The sequence below is a fragment of the Alosa alosa genome, chromosome 1 (genome assembly GCF_017589495.1).
Source record: "Alosa alosa isolate M-15738 ecotype Scorff River chromosome 1, AALO_Geno_1.1, whole genome shotgun sequence".
In the NCBI taxonomy this organism is placed as follows: domain Eukaryota; kingdom Metazoa; phylum Chordata; class Actinopteri; order Clupeiformes; family Clupeidae; genus Alosa; species Alosa alosa.
In genome coordinates this window covers 40,849,607-40,867,716 of record NC_063189.1, presented here as the reverse complement: position 1 = coordinate 40,867,716, position 18,110 = coordinate 40,849,607, and the positions used below count along the sequence as shown (strand labels likewise).

General features: G+C 44.4%; 1 protein-coding gene across 1 annotated transcript; it reads left to right on the top strand.

Moving 5' to 3' along the window:
- The first annotated feature begins 5,567 nt into the window (after positions 1-5,567).
- LOC125302196 (glial cell line-derived neurotrophic factor) lies at positions 5,568-17,375 on the top strand. Its single transcript, XM_048255281.1, has 4 exons — positions 5,568-5,774; positions 6,246-6,817; positions 13,630-13,942; positions 14,834-17,375. Exons 3-4 carry the CDS (start codon positions 13,657-13,659, stop codon positions 15,343-15,345), a joined length of 798 nt encoding a protein of 265 aa, XP_048111238.1. The 5' UTR covers positions 5,568-5,774; positions 6,246-6,817; positions 13,630-13,656; the 3' UTR covers positions 15,346-17,375.
- Positions 17,376-18,110: the final 735 nt, after the last annotated feature.

Below are 18,110 nucleotides of genomic sequence, written 5' to 3'. Positions count from 1 at the left end.
ACCATGGAAATAAACCTTGACCCCAGCCTTGATTGAGGGCATTTCTCGCTGGCTTGTTTGCTTAAGCCTTCATAGGATACATGAAACATATGTTACACTCAACTATTGTCTGTGTGTTGGAATTTGAAGCAGCAAGAACACTGTGGCCTGTGTTCTGTTGAACTGTAAACCATCTTCAACAGGAGAGTTGCTGCACAAACTTGCTGTTCATTCGCATGTACACGTATACATTACAGAACAATATACTGCATGAGTCAGGAGTGGACGGTTGAGTGAGTCTGAGGTTTTTCTACCTTCTGTTCACTTTAAAAGAATGGCCAACCTACAGACACTGAATGAAAACAAAAACATGACGAACCATGCATCTACCGTCTGACAGCAAGGTGGAAAGTAAACCAACACATCTCAAAGGCATTTCTTACTAACAAATCAATTGAGGATAGACAATACCGACAATAAAAACAACTAAAGGCTTGGCCGGATTTTACAACCTCAGATGTCAAGATCATAAACTAATGCTCTTGTTGTAAACCTTCAATCATCTGAGGAAAAAACATCCTGTAAGCATTTGTTATGCTGCACATAAATAATTAGCTCATGTTACCATGAACACTCTGTTGTTTTTGGCTCTTTTTGAGACAAGCTCTGATCATTTGCACAAGTCATGCAGTGACTGAACTCCACATGATTTCAAGAGGTGATATATTCCCTCCATCGCAGACTTCCACTCATCGGGATAGCCTTCTGCTGATGTTCAATGATAATATATTAGTTGTTGATGTTGTTTGGACAAATTTTTCGACAAAAGCATCTGCCGCATAACATTAACATAAATATAAAATCTAACCATTCATCCCTTCATCATTTGCACACTTTCTATCTTCTATCTGAATGTGTAAGGAAGTAATGCACACTCATAAAGACACACCCATTCTCGCTTGACTACCGTCAGTTTTGCAAACAATTTTCATAGGAATTGTTTACCTGACCTTTCACAGGAAGCCCTGCTCTGAAAACATTCAATCATGCATTGAAATTGTTGTTCGGGTGAAAGAGTCTTCGCCTTTCTTCCCTTGCCCTGCAACCCAGGACTAATGCTGATGAAAATGCACTACTATATGTACTTTAAGCTCAACCACTTTTCACGCTACACTAAGGGTAAAAAAACAAGTGTGTTAAATATCCTGTCTAGGCTGAGACTCTTTTGGCTCTCTTCTTTTGCTAAACAGTAATTAGAGCAGTAATCTGCGCTGAATAGTGTGTATGTGTCTGTCTGTGGTTGCAGTATATGTTTAAAGTTGGGAGACCTATAGAATGAGGCATATCTAGAGGGTCCAATCTAAGGTCACTCTCCTATCAACACGAAACTTTTCAGAGAGGAGACCTGCAAATCTGTGTAAAAGCTGTTTAATGGGGATGTAAGATGTTCCTCAGAGCTCCATTTCAGAGTGTTGAAGAGTTAAGAGAAACAGAACTGAAAATGTGAAAAAATATTTTAAAACCACATTAAAAGAAGTGTTCACTTAACTGCCCATGCTGATAGGTGGTCAGAAGTAATATATACAATTTATTGTACTGTGCCTCTGCTGCTACTTACACTTACGTTATCATGGACATAAAATGACATGGAGATGAAATGTTGGATCATGTTGTAAGAGAGTGAATAGATGTCTTGTGCGAATTGAAGGGTGCCAGAGTAACTTATCACAAAAGGACCTCTTAGATGTCCAAGTCCCAGATGAATTCAACTTAAAGCTGACACATTAGAATCTGTCTTCAGACCAAGGTCACTGGAAGACTAAATGATTCAAGAGATTACATAATGATACAATAAACAATCTGACAGACAGCCAAGCTCAGCAATATGTTATATCACTTAAAATCTATCAAGCAAAAGATGCGCTCACTTGCAAGTCTAACCCAAAGAAGCGACTGAGCTGGATCATTTCAGTACATCCCTCATTGGACCTATGATGGGAAAAGGGTGGCAGAGACATATGCATTCAATAATGGACAAGGCTCTGTCCTTTTTACACCACTGTTAATTTCACCACACAAATTTAATATTCCACAAACGCTGACAAAAGAGTTTTAATATCACATGCCACAATCGTCAATCAAGGGCAATCATTGTACCATACTTGGATAAGTCAGATATTATTCAAACTCAACTGTAATTGTAAAAATGTGTTACGGATTAACACTGATTGACAAATCTACCCAAACTTAAAGTTTTTGCAAAAGTCCAGTATGTTGCCCAAAGGCTACATTGTAAAAGATGGATTTATTAAAGAATTTGTGAGGTTTAGAGCTCAGATTGCTCAGAGTGGAGTGGTATGTTTTTATATTTATATCAGACTTATTCCGTCTGATCCTTTTCTGATAAGCAGCCGGCTGCTTTCTCCAGACCACTCTTTTTGTTCATGTCTCGCGCAGTGTCTTGGCTGAATGGAATGTCTCGTTTGTTCCATAACACATTTGCGGCCCGCAAGGATTCTGACTCTCCTGAACAAGCTAGTCTAGTCCAAGGTGCTGCTGTACATTGAGGAGAGGCCCCTCCAACCCGATCCTATTCCCTGTTGACAGCGTGCTAAACCTGGAAAGCTCAGACCTGCTGTGCTGTGTTAGAGAGTGTCTCGCCCTCTCTCTCGCTCTCTTTCTCTGTCTTTCTCTTTCTCAGCAGTCAGGTATTTATTTATCCTTCAGATTAAAGAACTGGAGACTTTCCCAAAAGCTTCCATCTGCTCTCTATTTTCTCGTGTGGTTCCCACACATGCAGGGAAAAACAAACTGACAGTAAAAGACGGCAGCTTGTTTTTGGAAGCCGAGTCGTGAATCTGTGACTCAGACTGGCAAATCCACTTTTGCTTTTAACTCCGAACGGCCGCTGTGATGTTTTACTTCGAGATGGTTTCCATCATAGTATTTTAAATTACGAGGGAATCATTTTCCCTTTCCCTTGGACCAGAACATCCATCCAGGCGGGCCGAAACGTTATCCCAATAAAGTGTGCTTGGGGACAAGCCATCAAAGAAGAAAGAGGACGCTCAGGCAAATTCCTGATTACACGGAATGTCAAGCCAGTGGGCAGACCTCACAACCAGGTCAGGCCATGTTTCTAGCACAGCGAGAACACTCTCAGGTAAAGCTTTCGCCGACCTCACGGGGCTGCACGCTTACTTGTGAACTCAGGTTCCCTTGCACTCACAATCCCTTGTCCTTGTCTTCCCCAAAAGCCTCCATCCCACGCCTCTCACTTTCTTTTTAAATGGCAGCAATTAGAACAGGCATCTAAAAATGACCTCCATGCTGCCTGTGTCCAGGACTTGTTCTAAGGCGTGTTTCCCAAAAGAGTCATTATCCAAAGATGAGCTTTGGTAGAGAGAGAGAATCATTTTTAACTCTCTCTCTCTCTATCTAGCAGTCATCATGGTCACTGCACAACCTAATTCTTGGATGGGTTAAATGTAGAGACCAAATTCTTTACATACGCATAAAAAACCTGATTTACATTTAGATTGTACGATTTTGCCTTTAAAACATACACACCAGAATTGTGAATGTCTCCAGTGACTACATAGGTCACATATTATAGTCCCTGAATGAATTTGCTTGCCGTGGAGGCACCAATAGCCATGTGGTCATCTATGTATCATGGTTGCTGCACAAGCATCATAAAAAAAATAATTCACATGCTGATGGGTGGGGCTGGGACGGTATGGATGTTTTCTTACCGCGGTCGGTGAGCAAGAAATTACCGCGGTTTTGCGGTATACACCCCCCCCAAAAAAAAAAAAAATGGATTATGGATTATGAATTTTGTGCCGCCATCAGCCATCATAGCCAATAAAAATGTTGGCAGCTGCAGCAACTTCAAAGACCACTAAACCTAATGCTTCAGACATGAAAGAAATAAGCAGTTTATCAACAAGGCTATCATGATTTAAGAACTGTTACAGTCTTGACACTTATGCTAATGTTACAACGGTAGGCTACCGCACGTTTTAATGGCTGCGTCAGGTTGTAACAAAAGTAGGTCCGAGGCTAGCTCGACCTACATGTCGCTGTTAAGTTAAATTCTTAACAAACTAGAACATATTTTGTAATTCTTTCATGAACTAAACATGTATGACTCTTTTCTGGCCAAATTTCACAGCGTTCACTTTTAACAGCTTTATGTAAATCGAGTTTGAACGGAGAGAATAGAAAAAAGTGTTACGATTGTGCCAGTTCTCCCCTACTCTCGTAGCCTGACGAGCCAGACCCACATTAAAATGTGCAGCAAATGTAATGTGCTGCCGCTAGGGGCGCGTCTAGATTTCTGGGCTACTACTCTCGCATAGTAAACAAATGGAATGTTGGAACATCGCGCTCCCCAACACAAACGCGAAAGGTTGGATTTGCTTCATTTTTTTTTTGATGACACGGTTTGATAGCCTAGAAATCTAGACGCGCCCCTAGCGGCAGCTGCCAGGGCTAGTCTAGTAACTCTCCGTTGGCTTGTGAGCTCCAGAAATCGAAACTCAATCAGGCCAATGAAATCGTGTATAGAGTCGTTAGGTGGGCCTAACATAATGATTGATGGCAGAGTTGCAATGGTTTGGCTTGAATTCCCTGCTTCTTGAAAACAAATAAGATGGATGTTGCTGTTGGCGAACAGTGTGACACGAGTTAAGCTTTTATTAAGTTGGCAAACGTTTGAACTAGCCAACTAGCTCCGCTGGTGGGAAACGCATGGGACTCATAGCGCTGCCGCTGTCCTATTGCGTGCAGAGGGAATTTGAAAGACAACTGATTATCCCGCCCCTCGGACTGAGCACTGCGAACGGTGAGTGCCCAGACACTACATTTTAATGTGGGTCTGGCTCGTCAGGCTAACGGTTTGAAGTTTTGTTGTGAAAACGGAGGGTTAGCCTACATAACGTAACTGTGGTTCTCTGAGTATCAATGTCATAAGATGGTTCATCACATTACACATCATGACATTACATAGGCCTACAGTACACGTACACATGTGCAGGCCAATTATAGTGGGATTCAACTTCTTGTAGCCTAGGCTAGCCACCTGCAGACGTCTAAGCTGACTGCATAACTCTGAGATTCTGCTACATTTTCAAACCGGAATTGTGCATATGTCATGGTTGAAAACATCGAAGTCGAATCACCCAAATGTTTAACAGATTTTTTTTTTTTTTTTTGCGGTGATGACGGTGACGAGCTCAGACCCGCGGTAGGGGTCACGTGACCGCGGTATTGCGGTAATGCGGTTACCGTCCCAGCCCTACTGATGGGCACTAATGTTACTGGTTAACCCACACGTCAGGTAGGCAAATCTGTCTCCTGTGGCCGTACTGGGGGCCACGGCATGGGTGGCCCCTGGGAGCCCAAGGGAGCCCACTGGCAGGACACAGGTCACATAGGCATTGCGCAGCCCCGCTGAGTCTGCCAGGGCCCACAGCGGGCAGATTAGCAGTCAGTGGTAATCCGAGCCTGCTGCTCCTCAATGCACACCACTGAGGAGGAGCCACAGCCAGCGAACAGAGAGAGAGAGAGAGAGAGAAAGAGGGAGACACTGAGAACTTCCATAGAGCTCCCATTGGCTCTCTGTCTCACACACGGACACACAGAGACACACACACACACAGGCACACGGATGCACTTCTCAGCCTGTACGCTCCTCTGATCCTCTAAAAGGCTTCACCCCGCCACATGAACAGGACACTTTCAATCCGGACAGTCTGTCTGCCCTGACCATCCTCACACAAGCCCAAAAGGTAAGTCACTTGCAAAAGGACTCAGAAGAATCAGATAGATAGAATCATCTGTAATAGGTACTATAAAGCATTACATGGAAATTGTAGTCGATCATAGTTTGGGAAGTTTAATGTTAGATTTGTGTCAAAGATGTGCATCTTGAGGATTGTCTGTCTTGTGTAATATAATGCCTTTTGAATTGCATGTGGAAAAGCTGTTAAGCTGCTGTCTAACTTTTGTTCTCCATGTTTAAATTGATTGGTAGTCCGTGGCTTTGACACACATACATAAGTCTGATACATTTAGTCTGTATATAGGAGAGATACATATAGATTCTTAAACAAAAGAATATGGACACAGAGAACTACTCGGAAAAAAGATCTGCAACATAACTTAGTTTTGTTTTTGTAGATGATGTTGGCTTGGATGTGTTGAAGTGCACATGGATAGTGTTCCCATCCCCTGTTTGAATTCTACAATTTATGTTCTAGGTCTGCCTCTCCCGGCTGAGTGGAATACCCTCAGCAAACGGGGGCAAGTGGAGGGACAGGAACATCAGTGTATACAGAAGGGATTTCCACAAACCAAAACATTAAGCGTTGGCCAAGCAGAGAATTTGAAGTGTCCTTGACTTGTTGGAAGGCGCTCACCGCCCCAACCTTCAAACACCAACTCCACACACACACACACACCCTGAAAAGTATGAAGAAACTACAAACACCCATCTTCAGGGAGGATGTGAGCCAGCGGTGATTTCATGATTCTGGAAAAGTTCGCAGCGCCATGAGGGACCTCTAGGGAGGAGTCCGTTTGGAGCATCTGCAGAGACGCACGTTCGGACGGCACGCACCACAGCGCTGGAGGAGCTTTCCCGGCCGCCCCCAGATGTAGAAGGTGCAGAGAGCCGTGGGGGCGGAGAGACAGAGACAGAAAGTGTGTGTATGGTGTGTGTGTGCCCATCTCATCCTTTGCCTCATGATGAGGGACTTATTGGACTGGCACTTGTCTTGAGGTCAACCCGATACAGCGACATAAAGATAAGGCTGGATTAGCCAAGCGAACGGTAAGGACACATCTCCTTTTGTTAGAATAAGCCGCAGCTTAGTGCGAATGCGTTAAGCACTGCACCGAGGCGAAGGTTCACAAAATGTCAGTATGCTGGCGAGAGCTCAGGGTTGACATTTACTTGACAAATTTGTTTGATGTCCGCATTTCCTATCAGTCCACATAGTTCTCGTCACTCATCTGTGTTCACCCTTTGATCTGGCATTCCTGAAATGTGTTCAGCGACCTTAACAGAAGATAGTGATCTTAACAGAGAAATACAAACAACATAGGCTGCAGCATGGTTGCACACATTGTCTTTTGACATGCTTAGAAGGTTCAGCTTGTTCTGAATCCAAGACACTTGTTGAAACCATATTGGTGTGGAAATGGTGCGAAGAGTTGGGGGGGGGGAGATTAACCTAAAAAAATTAACTAATCTCCAAAGTGCACCCCATCACTGTCTCACACCTGTTCAAGGTTTTAAGTCACTAACACTAGGACAGAGAGGCAAGCCTATTGATGCTCGTGGTGCTAACATCTACGCTTACTCACCATGTGTCATGTGCATGATTTCTCTGCCATGAAAAGTAAATGGGGAGGCCAGTGACCCTTGGCCTGGGGTGCGAGGCACGTTACGAGTGGCTGGGGCACCAGAGGCTAAGCTTCTCGTCACTTGAGCCCTTCAACTCCCATAACCCAGAGATCCAATCTGGCTTACTTTTCAAGCTCCATGAAGGACTTCCATCAATCACACAAACCCCACGTTTGACGCCCACAGCACTTCTGGCATGGGACAGGGCAAACCGTTTTTTTTGGAAGCATGCGGCTCTCCAACAGATGGGAGATGGACGACATCTCTCTCTATCTCTCTTCTCTCTCTATCTGATAGGCACATGACAAAACAATCCACTGAAAGCTCAGGAATGTTTTCGCTGATCCCCTTAAATGTCTCAACATATTTCAAATTGACACTCCGACGAGTGTTTTTTTTTCCCCTCCGTGCAGTGACATGTTGAAGGCAGAAAAGCTATTCAGCCCATGCCAGAGAGCTCCCATCAAGGCTTTTTGTGCCCCCATCACATGACAAAAAAACCCACACTGCTTTCACCGAGGGATAAGATCAAAATGCTGATAATCCCAGAGTGGCTTGAGTAAACCAACACTCCCTCCACTAATTTGACTAGAAGAGGGATGCCACCTTAACAACGCAAAGACCCGGTCTACACAAAATAAGAGAGAAGAAAAGGCAGGGGCACAAACAAACTCAAACTGTGTGTGTGTATATAGGTTCAATGCATCCAAATAGCAGTAGGTCTCTGGCAAACGTACACATGCTTTCAATCGCTTGGCTTTTCTTTAAAGAAGGTGGGTGTGCCGGAACCAGGCTGCGTGTATGGTAGGGTGATTGCACAGAGAGCGTGGGGCTGGGAGAGGGGCCGCAGGGGCTGTCTAAATGCCTGCGCTCCTGACCTTGGGATGGCAGACTGCGTAATGATGGTGAATTCCTCACTTCCAGTGATGGCTGGGGACACACAAATCAGCCTTGGCCAGGTGAAAAATCACTGGCTTGGCTTCGGAGACGCTGCACCTCGCCATTCCGGGAGGAGGTTTGGCTCTGTGTTCAAGAAAAATGCTTTTTTTTTATCTTTCTAGGCTATTTAAAAGAGACCTTTGCTTGGTTACACTTCGAAAAGAGAAATTGCCTGTACCTGGCCATATGCTTTAAGACCAACACGCAAGAGCAGCCGCAACAACTACAATCAGCTTTGAGTGCTACATGGAACATAGGTGGAAAGCCTAGACACATAGGTCAGTGCCTTGCCTTCCAGAACAAATACTAGCCTCTGCACACAACATGTATCATGCTGTACCAGTTGCTATCAGTGAGTATAATTGAGGGGTGCCAAGCTCTCTCCCAGCCTGCAATGCGGTCATGATGCCTGCAGCAACGAGGTGGCCCAGGCAGACTGTTGGACCTAGCTGGGCATTAGAGCAAAGAGAGCTGATTAACCCGCGTCAACCTGTACTTCACGTTAGCAAGGATGGCTCTCTGTAGGCCAAGGTCCTATTAAAGCCGTATAGCTGTATAGAGGCTATAGAGGACCAAACCCAGTTTAGTTGCTTTCCCTTGTATATGATCACTGTGTGCTCATCACATTCATTTGAGCAGAGACACATACCGGTACATACAAAGGTAAGAAGGCAATCAGCCCCTCTTTGCAATACAATAGCTATATGGACGTGGAAATGCCCTGGAGCTAATATAAAACGGGCAGTCTACACAACTATTAGATAATGACATTTTGTATTAGCTAAAAAATATTTCCTATTTTTTAAAAATGTATTATGGTCAAATACAGTAGGTTGACCAAATGCAGCAGCTGGTTGTCCTGCTGTCAGAATTTGTGTGTGTACAGTACATATGTGTGCCACACAAGTCTATTCTCCAGGCTTTTTAGCGACGTACTTGGGGATCCTCCCTTTGTGTCCCCCTCTCTTTCTGTGTCTGAGTCGTTGTGCGGAGAGGGAGGTTATTGGTGGTGTAGTGGCGTGGTGCCGTAGGGGGTTGAAGCAGGGTAGGGCTAAGAGATTAAGTCAGATGGCCGGGGCCACACCTTCAGTCGGCCAATCGCAGGTGTTATCCCACGTGAAGGCAGATGAAGTGGGGCCGCATTAGTGCTAATCCGTCCCTGATCTTTGGAGTGTGTTCCCATTACTGGCCGTGGCCACGCTTCTCCACTCGCCCTTTATGGAGCCCGTCGTAAAGCAAGCAAAGGACACATCCACCAGGAAGTGCACCACGGCAAATACCGAACCAGCCGCTGTCCTTAATATTTACAGGAAAAATAACGTATGTTGTAAAGTATACATGGGTTCGCTCTTCCAATCTCCCCTTCTTCCTCCTGTTTGATATGAGCCACAGTGTAAATCTATAGCCCCACTGCGGTGAAGGAGAGGGGTGTGCCACGGGTGTGGGCCTGAAAGGAAGAGAACGGAGGGGGAAGAAAATTAGACAGACAAGAGCCAAGGGAGAAGTCAGAGCAAGAAAGTCAGTGAGAGAAAGAGAGAGAGAAGTGAGGTGACTGATCCAGCGGTTTGGACAAAGGGATGAAAATGCTGAGGTGAGAGTTGGCGTCTTTTCTCACACATTTCCTAGCTGCCCCCAGGGCTTGTCTCACTCTCTCACACACACCTAGGGTTGCTCCTACAGCTTACACTTGGGACTGGGATAGGCAGCAGGATGACGTGGTATTATTGGTGGTGGTTACCGTAAGTTATGCAACCATCAATCACCAACTACCAATACCTTAAAGCAGGCCGATGGCAGCTACGGCTGTGGTCTATTTTAAATTAATGGATCAGCAACTTTGTGTGCTGTCATTGAGCAGCGTCACAGTTACCGTCACTCACATGTTTAGACAGACGAGGACGGTCTTGCTGGAACAAATTTGTCTGTCGTTAATGTGCCACTGATTAAAAACAACAGAGGATATTAGATATTTAAATTGATTCTCCAAGGATTTAGTTGTGTTTACAGGGTACATATGAGATAGTTCTTCTTTTGATAACAGGTTTGCAGAGATAAGAGTTTCCCGGTATTGATGGAACGTTCTGAGGATGGCAGTAATGGAGATTTCCTATGCAAACAAAATTAGAGAGCAAAGATGGAAAAGGAAATTGTTATGATAAGCACATCATGCATGCCCTGGTAGGTCAATAGAGCCCTCTTCATTCATCATGTTTCATCCCTGGATCAGATAAGAACGTCAATATTAGAAGAAAGAGGCAAGTATTTCTGCATTTTGAGCATGTCTGACTTTGCGTTCACAAGTTCATGGGTAGGCTCTGTGTGGATGGGTGTGTGTGTGTGTGTGTGTGTGTGTGTGTGAGAGAGAGAGAGGGAGAAAGAGGGAGAGAGAGAAAGAGAGGGAGAGGATAGGACATGTGTGGGGCTTAGACTGAGTTAGATCATGGACTTTAAGTGATCTGTGACAGAAGTTCATGTCAATTTTGGACTGAACAAAGGAGGGTTTCAGTCGTTACATGTAGTATGGCTGCAAGCCACAAACTCCCCACACTGCCATACCATTCTTCACGCTGACTAAATCCCGCAGACATGGTTTCTGTCGAAATTTTGACATATCTGCACAGCTCACACTGAACAGCCTGTTGTGACCATGATCCGACAGAGCGCAAGACGTTAGAGGGGGTCAAAAAAAAAAGTGGAGATTGTAGGGAGCCCAGGCAATGCAGACCACAGATAGGGATAGAGACCTATTTGTGGTGCAGAGAAGAGAATGGGACAGAAAGCACGACCTACGAGACACGATGACACTTTAGCTGTCGTGACAGTGGGCCTTATGAATAGGCCCTCTGTGTGGCCAAAAGAGATGACGGTTAAAGACATGAGATAGTGGACGTCTTATGAATATCCCAACACGCCAGGGGTCTAGAATGTGATGGTGGCGCTGGAAGCCTTATGTTGACGTTGAGGAAACGTTGAAATGACGTTTGTCCAGGAAGCTGAGGGTTGCTACTTCATTGACTTTGACATTAATGGTCCCTTGTCTTCATCCGGTCATCTTCAGAGATGGGAGCCAGCCACACGATATCCACTAGGGGCAAAGTGTTTCTTTTCCCCCCACACCAATAATGGGTTTAAAGTGTGTGTATGTTGGACTTTGGGCTCAAATGGGGGAGACAACATTACCCCTCAATTCATCACCACTTACCCAACCTGACAGCAGATGGGAACAATCTTACCTCAGGAGGGCCATTCATCAGTTGCCCTCATTTCTGAACCGACACAAGTGTCTGACTGCAATTAGACTGAAAGAGAGAGAGAGAGAGAGAGAATGTGTGTGTGTATCTTGATGAGTTGACATATAAGCTTGCAATAACAGCGTCTTGTGCTATAACCAGACGTCATGAGATAACAGCCGTTGTGGTAATGAAATCAAATAATGATGTAATCATTTATAACCATTATATAGTGCTGTAGCATGCTCTTCAAAGTGTTCCTATATTAAACTTCATCTGTCATGTTAAGAAAAGAAAACACAAGAAAGAGCTGAGTCTTGGGTGATAGCATGCTTGGAAACCCCAACACACACAAGAGTTAGGAAATAAAACAGATGGTCTATCCTTCATCAAGCACAGTCGCCATATGAAGGACTTCAAATTGTAAACAGTGCAATCAAGGGCCACCTTTCTGGTGCCTGGTGCGTCAAGTAATTACTCTGAACTGTACACGGAAATCCTTCAGTAATCTTGGGTGAATCTGAGTAGTCACTGCTGTGTGTTAGTTACAAGTCTTTCTTGTTTGGCGTTGGATGTCGATGCCTAACATGTCCTTTCTACTGTTGCTCTTGGAGAGGCAAAACAAATTGGTGTTGGGTTACTCTCATCAAAATAAGCACCCCCCGAAGAGCTGGAACTTTTAAGAGCGAGAATCACACAGAGGCACGACACGCATCATTCCCCGTCGACATTGTCTCGTAGCATGCAAGATGGGAGGCCTAATGCCTGGATGTGGTCCACTGAGGCCACCTAGAACCCAGTCTGGCAAAGCACTTTGTTGGGGTGCGGGAGGGGGCTGACTGGTCTGGATATGTCCTTAGTCCCAACCCGTTTGCCATTTCCTGATCTGCGGAAATGTTTTGCTCGTCCTAACCCTGTTCTAGAACAAAAAACACAGTAGCTTACCACTGGATACATCAGAGGGAGAGGGGCAGAGGGGCAAGGGGGAGAGATTCACCTTTTTAACTTAAAGGAGAGGAAAAGAAGACGTCCAGGGAAAAATAACAGGAAGTTGTGTGATGTAATTCCTCTGAGTGGCCCTGAGTGGTCCGGTGAGAGTGGTGTTGGAGGGAGCACACACACACACACACACACTAACACTCTGAGTCTGGTGAGAGTGGTATTGGAGGGAGGTGAAAGGGGAACATAACACTGACTGATTTGCGTGCACACACATACACACACACACGCACGCACGCACACACACACATTATCCATATGGACCAGGAGGCCCCAGGGTCAGCAAATAGGTGTGTCATGGCGATTCCTGTTTGAGAATGATTATTTCCTCTCTTTCACAATGTGAGTCAGTGCACTCTTGTCGCATTCTTTCAAGTCGACATGTAATGGAAGTTTATAAAGCACAGAGGGCCAATGCTCAGCTCGTCACCAGGTGATGTCTCATGGCTTCCCATCAATTAAGTACTTGATGCTAGTAATGGTACTCTCACCCCTATCTTGCGCCATGCGGAGTGAACTGTACCAACAGCCAATGACTGATGTGCCTTTAATACCTTCTGCTTCCATCTTTAGAAAGGTATGAAACTTGGAAGGAAGTGTTTTTAGCCAAGTGAAAATGGGGTGAGTGGTGGTCTTTAAAACCCTGGTGAATAATAATGGAAACTGATTGGAGATAAAATAACAACCATGAAATAATAACCACTGCTACACAAACTTCATGATGCAATTACATAGGGGCCAGGAAGATTACTGTCAACGAACTATAAGAGAAAGAAAGCACTGGAAAAATATACATAGTATAATATACTTAGCTAGTGATACAAGTTTGTGATTCTCCCTGATCGTGTGTATTTTAAAACCTGCCAGACAGAATTTCGGCCCATACACATACTTGCACATCATGAGCAGCTAGAACAAACAACACCCAGAACTAACTTCAACTCCGAGAGAGTTCCCAGTGCTGCAGGTGATAAAAGATTGCTTGTTGAATAACTATTTTGTGACACCTTGTGGGCATGGGGCCAAGGGAAGTAACAGTGTTCCTCTCCGTCTTGCTTGCTTTTGCAGAGTTTCAATGCTCCAATCCATTCTAAAATGAAGTTATGGAAAGGTGCCACCTTGGCCATCCTGCTCTGCTGTGCATCTCTGTGTGTCCTCCTCACTAAGCCTGCCATGATGCCCGCCGCGATGCCCCCCACGCCAGCCAAACAACGCTCTTGGGTGGCATCCCTGATGGCACCACCTTTACCGTTGACGTCATCACCAACATCATTGCCCACACAGTCATCCACATCCTCATCACCTCCGAGGTCAGCGAGGATGGGTGGTCTCCGTCGGCGTGCCCGGTCTGCGGATAACGTGGGCTCTCTCCTCTCCGAGTGTAAGCTGGCTTGTTTCTATCTGCCCTGACAGCAGTGCTAGTACTGATGAGCTGGCACTTGAAGGCCCTGACAGCAGGCTTATGGGCTTTCTCCATGTAGTCTCCAATTTGTTTATGTGACTAAGGCCTTTGTATGCTGCACTCTTACGCAGTCAACTAGCACCTAATGTGTCTCAGCCACACACCACAGACCAAAGTGGTGGGACGGGAAGAGTCATGGCTCTAAAATGTGCAAACAAACTGACCGGGAGGTGTGAAATTGCACTTGAGTCTGGGCTAGTTTCTGGGGAGTAATAATGACTGGGTTTCCATTCAGCTCACTGGCATATTTTAAGCACATTCATTTAAAGTCCATTAAAGAGAAGACGCATCTGTGTTTGCTACGCAAATCAAGAATAGACATTCTGCTCATCAAAGTGAGGAATTCAGAATACTAACTAAGGGATCAAAATGTAAGGTCGATCAATATTAATAGCATTATACCTTATTATATGAACTGAGAGCTAATCCACCCTCCTCTTACAAATCAAATGTTATGTGCATTAGAAGATTTTATGTGCCACTCAGGTGCATTTAAAAAAACAACAAGTGCATTAAAACCCAACTATTGAGTCCTAAACACAAGTGCAGATTATCCTTAGATGTGACTTAGAGGTGATTAACAATATCTCTAAAGTTAGGGACAAGGGTTAGATTCAAGTTTCAAGGCAGATTCAAGTCATGAACTATATATATATCTTGCGACAAAGACATTTCCATAAAGTTTGCAATGTTTTTGTGTCTTACTAGAGATGAACTAGAGCTCAAGATGACGGCATTGTGGATATCCATGTTTAACCCTTACCTGACAAACTTCTCACCATGCCTTTCTGCTCTCTCCTCTCCCTGCAGTCACCTACCTCTTTCAGAGCTTCACGGAGGGCGAGCTGAAGCAGATCGTCAGCGCGCTGGTGGACCGGAAGAGTCGTCAGGACGGGCAGGAACAGGAAGACGACGCTCGCAGCAGCGGTGGCCCGTGGAGCTCTGAGGACAGGCAGAGCCGCAGGACTAAGCGTGCCCGCAAGGACCAGCGTCCGTGCGCACTGCGTGAGGTCCACCGGACAGTCAGCGAGCTGGGCCTGGGCTACGAAAGCGACGAGATGGTGGTGTTCCGCTATTGCAGTGGCAGGTGCACGGCACGCCGGCGCCACTACGACATGGTCCTGGAGCACATGCAGCGGGCTGGCCAGCTGGACGACATCAGCACGTCCCGTGAACGGAAAGGCAGGGGGCGGAAGGACAAGGCCCGCTACAGCCCCTGCTGCCGGCCCACTCGCTACGAGAAGGACATGTCCTTCTTTGGCAACAACAACATCTTCTACACGATCCCCGACGTGTCAGCCAGGGAGTGCGGCTGCGTGTGACAACCCCGGTGTAGGGGGGGTACATGGGGCAGGGGAGTTGGAGATGTACTGTGATTGAGGGGGATGATGGATTACAGATGCCTGAAAAAAGTGATGTGACATGGCCAATGCCCAAAGGGCTGTGGGGGTCACAATCAGCCTTAAGAAAGGCGTTTGTTTCTCAAGTGTCCAAAGGTCAGAACCTCCACTAAGACCAGTAAGACAGTAATGGAAACCTGGAGACTACCAAAGGCCTTTCATGACAGACTTGGAACCATTGTATACACTTGACACTGAAACGATTCTCATGACTTATTCTGGATAGACCATAGACCAGCAAAATATCTGGCTAGGAATGTTTGTTTTTGATGAGTTAACTGCTTATAAATGTTATTTTAATGATGAAGTATTAAGTTGTTTGTATGTGCATATCTACCTCAAATTTTGATGTTCCTTTTCCGTTTTTCCTGGACTGAAAATCCAATCAATTCAGTGACTACACACCCATCTCCTTGTACTTGAGCATTCAGTCATATAATTTAGTATATCTTTTTTGTTCTTTTATACTTTCTAAAATCTATCAGGTCAGGCTGTACAAATAGGTCTCAAATACAAATGACGATATTCTAAATCTCCTGCTTCAAAAGCCTTGCCAAAACAACACATTAAATCCCATTCAAACCCATACTTCTCTTAACAGAGTTCCCATCCAAACCCAAACTTGCCTCTAACAAACTTTTTATAACACAAAAGTATATTATTCTTCTGCCCAGATAGAAGTAAATAATCGCTCGTCGACATTCCACTCAGCCTAGTGAAAACAAACCTGTTACAGTCCTCAGTAAATTATGAGGCTATCTCAGACAGGCAGTTACAGTCACCTGTCAAAGCAGATTTGCATCGCACAGGTTTCAATGCAAAAGGGCAATCCCAGCCATTACTGACGTCAATGTCCTCCCACCAGTGAAACTTGCAGTCAAATGCAGACATCAAGAGGCATTCATCAAACCACATGAATTAGTTTATTGAATGCATTTGTGAATGACCTGCGTGGTGTACCCAGTGTGACAAAGATGCCACGTGGCCTGCTGCATCTTTGTCACACTGGGTTTTCATGCAAGCTTCACTGCCCTAATGCACAGGGAAAGAGCTTGCTGCTCCCTGTTCCACAAAGTGAAGCAAATTAAACCATTACCTTACAGTTAAATAAAGAAAAATCCACAACAGGATTAGACCTGAGCCAGAACTCATCACAGTTTAAAAAAAGGGCCGATGTCTTCACTAATGTGCTTAAATGCAAGTAGCAGGGAGGACTACAGACATGCCTGCTTGCTCAGTCTCACACGAATCATCAAAGTGAGCTGTCGCATGTAAGACCATTACCGCACCTAGTACAGAGTGTTACAGATACAAGCAATGTAACATCTAAAATGCCCACGTTGTCTGTAAAACCCATTCCACGTGAGTTTTTTTTTTTTGCAAAAAAGTATACCCTTAATGGTTTATTTTACTAATACTTTATGTTGGCTTTGTTTTGTGTTAGAGAGCATATTTGCATCTGGGATTGTGGACTGATTTCTCAAAAGGGTATTTCTGTTTTATCCCTGATAAACATGGAAAATTACAAGATTTCTGAAAGGAAAAAAAACACACTGCACTTGCACAACTACAGAAAGCAGTAGCCTACAGGCTTTGGCCTCCTGATGTATAGTTAGAACTAGTGAGAATGAAAAGGATTCCGAAGCACTATGTTTGTCATGTTTTTTTTATTTTTTATTTTTATTTTAGATTCTTCTCACCTTGGCTTTTCAGCAACAGTTACCAGATCTAGCATTGTTGGGTTGATCCAACCATGATCCAACGGCAGTTAAGTTGATGCAGTGCATCTTTGTTGTGAATAATCAATATTTATTGGAAAGTGGTCTGTTTATTTATTTTAGAGTATGTGGTAGCATGGGAGAAAAAGATTTATTTATTTTTAAACAACGTGCCAAAATCGAGTTTGTATTCTGATATTCTTTAAAACACTGCTGAATAAACTTAACCAGCTTAAAAAACATACTTGTTTATGGAGTCTATGAAAAAGGAGTCTAACCTGCCGTGTTCAAAAAGTTAATGTTTGGGTCTAAAACTCTTCTTTTGAGTAGTGGCCTACAGATTATGGTTTGACAGCATGCCATAGCCTACAGGCCAGCCATTTAGATAAGCAAAGTGGCAGAACAGAGCAATACATTACTTTTCCTCATAATCTGCATGAAAACAGTCATGCATATCACAGATGTAGATAAAGATCCTGCAAGTCATAGCAAAGGAAACTGACATTTTTTAAGAAAAAAAAAGATCTACCCCAAATCTGGCCTCATGGGTTACCATGCACATCCTTTGCACAAGAACTAGGCCTAACTCCTTGTTCTAACCCAGGAGGTCTATCCAGTGCATTAATATGTGAATAGAGGGGCAGAAATATGCTGTTTGCATGGTGTTTTGGAAAAAACAGTAAACAGCTCAGTGTAAACATTTTGGTGCATAGAGCCTTCAGCGGTCCAAGCCAAACCACTCGTTAGAAAACATCTACACATTCACAGATGTGATCAATTAAGAACATCTTTGCAGACCTTTCTTCAGCCACAGTGCACAAATGATCAATCTTCCAAATGTTTAACAGCCAAACTTACAGTGTAAATATCCAAGCTGACTCATATAATCACTTCATCTCTTTTGGAAAGTAGGCCTGCTCATTTCTTGAAAACGTGCAGATTAGAACTATCATCAGTGGGATCACCACC